Source organism: Penaeus japonicus, unplaced genomic scaffold (genome assembly GCF_977035675.1).
Source record: "Penaeus japonicus unplaced genomic scaffold, GWHDUDI00000001_assembly GWHDUDI00000010, whole genome shotgun sequence".
NCBI lineage: Eukaryota > Metazoa > Arthropoda > Malacostraca > Decapoda > Penaeidae > Penaeus > Penaeus japonicus.
In genome coordinates this window covers 12,395,721-12,398,220 of record NW_028234412.1, presented here as the reverse complement: position 1 = coordinate 12,398,220, position 2,500 = coordinate 12,395,721, and the positions used below count along the sequence as shown (strand labels likewise).

At 37.4% G+C, this 2,500-nt stretch overlaps 1 protein-coding gene across 31 annotated transcripts in view; it reads right to left on the bottom strand.

Moving 5' to 3' along the window:
- The window catches only part of LOC122245196 (mesoderm induction early response protein 3), a 41,036-nt gene that overhangs the window by 24,124 nt on the left and 14,412 nt on the right, over nucleotides 1-2,500 (bottom strand). For 19 of the 31 annotated variants that reach the window (XR_015191319.1, XR_015191320.1, XR_015191317.1 and 16 more), the window contains 3 exons: nucleotides 479-742; nucleotides 179-305; nucleotides 1-34 (listed from right to left, as the gene is read on the bottom strand). The exon at nucleotides 1-34 is cut by the window's left edge. Coding sequence is in view for 26 of the 31 variants with exons in the window: in XM_086540686.1 (XP_086396812.1) it covers nucleotides 1-34; nucleotides 179-305; nucleotides 479-742 (425 nt within the window). In the remaining 5 variants the exon portion in view is untranslated. The remainder of the gene's footprint in view (nucleotides 35-178; nucleotides 306-478; nucleotides 743-2,500) is intronic. The other 12 variants (XM_086540701.1, XM_086540705.1, XM_086540704.1 and 9 more) reach the window with 1 other exon arrangement.

Below are 2,500 nucleotides of genomic sequence, written 5' to 3'. Positions count from 1 at the left end.
CCACCGGTTGAGAGTATGCCAACGGGTTTATGGCCTGGCAAAGAAGAGATGGAAAAATAGTTGAAATATTCTCCACAAAGCTTTTATTTTCTTGGTTGAAAACCCAAAGTAATATAAAAGGAATAAATAAAAAAAATCAGTAATCAAGACCTATCATCAAAACTGCAGTGTCACTCACATCTTAGCGATCGTGATGATGATGTCGTGGGCGTGTCTCCATTGGTGTCCATGTCAGCATAAAGCTGTGCTAATTCAGAAGTCTTTTCTCTCCTTTTTCTTTCTGGCTTTACTTCTGGTTTCACCTCCTGTAATAATCATTCATTCAAAAGTCAGAAGAGTCTGTAGTACTACATGTATCAGCTATCACAAATATCTATAAATATCTGTACATATAATTTCACGTAACCAAGACAAATGTACATAAACACAAATCTATCCTATAAATCAGAAACGTATTTCCTCTTACTTTAACACGTACCTTATCATGATTATTTACATTTTCTTCCGAGGTGGAGGACCGCGAAGATATGACTTCAGGTTCCTCCTGCTCCTCAACTTCATTTTCAGCTTCGACAACATTCTCTATCTCAACTTCGTTACTGTTCTCATTCTCGTTCTCCGCCTGGATGGCCTCTCCCTCTCCATTCGCTTGTTCTTCAGTCTCCACCTCAACCCCCTCCCCCTCCTCTGGTGGATATCCCCCATACATGGCTAGTAACTGCTCAATGGGCATGTCCTGTTCCTGGGGCAAAGATGTTGCCATTTAATCATTGAATAACATGCCACAATCTTTAAAAATCTGGATATGGTAATACCCAGTATGTAATAACAAGCAGGTAGCTATTTGCATATGTAGTTCAAATGGTATATTTGAATTATGGCTGTAAAGTAACTAGCACTCAAATAAATATGATAGTTCAGCTTTCTTGAAACTACCAAGCTGCATATAAAAATATATATATAAAAAATGGACTATATGGGGGGGACTTGCTAATTTTGAAACTTTCAGAAAAAACAGTCCTTTTAACTATTTCAACTCTGTTACTAATGGTGCCAATGGTGAAGCTAAACAGGGAGCAAGAGAGCAACTGCTCTCCTTGAGCACATTTCTAAATAGTGATGCCTTTCCAGCAATTTTTCAAATCATTGAAAGCATCTTTCCTACGGAGTTGGATTACGATAAAGTAATAGAGAACTTTGCTAGAATGAACCCTTGCTATGTTTTAGTCTAATCTTAAAATCAAAATATGTAGATGTTTTTAGTGTTTCAATATTTGCAAGGGTACTGTAAAGCTTATAGATTATGTGGACTGCGAATCTCAAGATGAAATTTTATATACTTATGGTATGATCCATTAGCAATGTGATACTAATTAGTAGTTGGTATGATGCATATGTCACATGCGTGAAAGGACAACTAGATGTAATGTGAAAGCAATCTGACCCCACAGAAAATGCCAATAGTGGAAGGGCTAAAATTGCATCTTAATTGTCTTGATTCTGAATATAAAGTAAAATGTATTGGGAGTTTAAAATCCTTCAAATATGTGTTATGGCATCTCTTTTCTGTGCTAGCTCTCTCTTACTGTAGGACCTGTTAACACCCTTAACCACTATCCCCTAGAATAGGTATCTTAAAAATGACAAAGGTTCACATATACTAAAAGATAAATAACTGCAAAATACTGTCCTCATCTTGCTATGGTATACTATGGATTAATAACTAAATCTACCAAAGCTTCAGAGGATGTTAAAGTTCTAGTTTCTAAATATAAGCACTACAGGACTATACATTTTACATTTGAACAACAAATAAGCTACCACCTGCAAGTAACAAATTCAATTTATACTAGTAATAACTCCTAAAATTAATGAAACCTCAGTGAACCTACTGACATGAATCAGCTTCCTACACTTAACCCATTGCGGACGGGGGATAGATTCGCTTGCCCAGTCGACAGGATAAGCTTTATTTCAGAGTGGGGCAGCTTCACACAACATACTTTGGCGTTTCCCACTCTCTTTCAGTCCATCATTGTAAAACTGGAGTAATTTTTGTTTTAATTTTTGTGTGTTTTATTATTTAGAGACATGTATGCCATATGACTATCTTTTCGCATTTGTTTAAAGCCATGAATGAATACGAAACATATAGCCATCTACAATGAAGATAACATGAAGTGTTAGCGGAGAGGAAGGAAACCTGTGCTTATGACTGAATGCCACAGTAAAAGGAACCCCTATTGACACAGGAGCACATTTTTTAGACAATGGGTATGGTTTGAGTCACCTTCCTCTCCTCGTTCTGCCTGTACATCCTTCATCGGCAGTACTTTAGAGTAAGAGGCCAGTAACTTGCTGCGTGCCATCGCTCTACAAAGACAGTGGTTGCTAGAGACCATGGATGGATGCCATTCAAGGCTCTCTCTCCAGCTAGTGCAAGAAGAAAGTGGTGCCATCTAGGTTTTGGATGTTAGGTTTGCTTAATATTACAGTAATC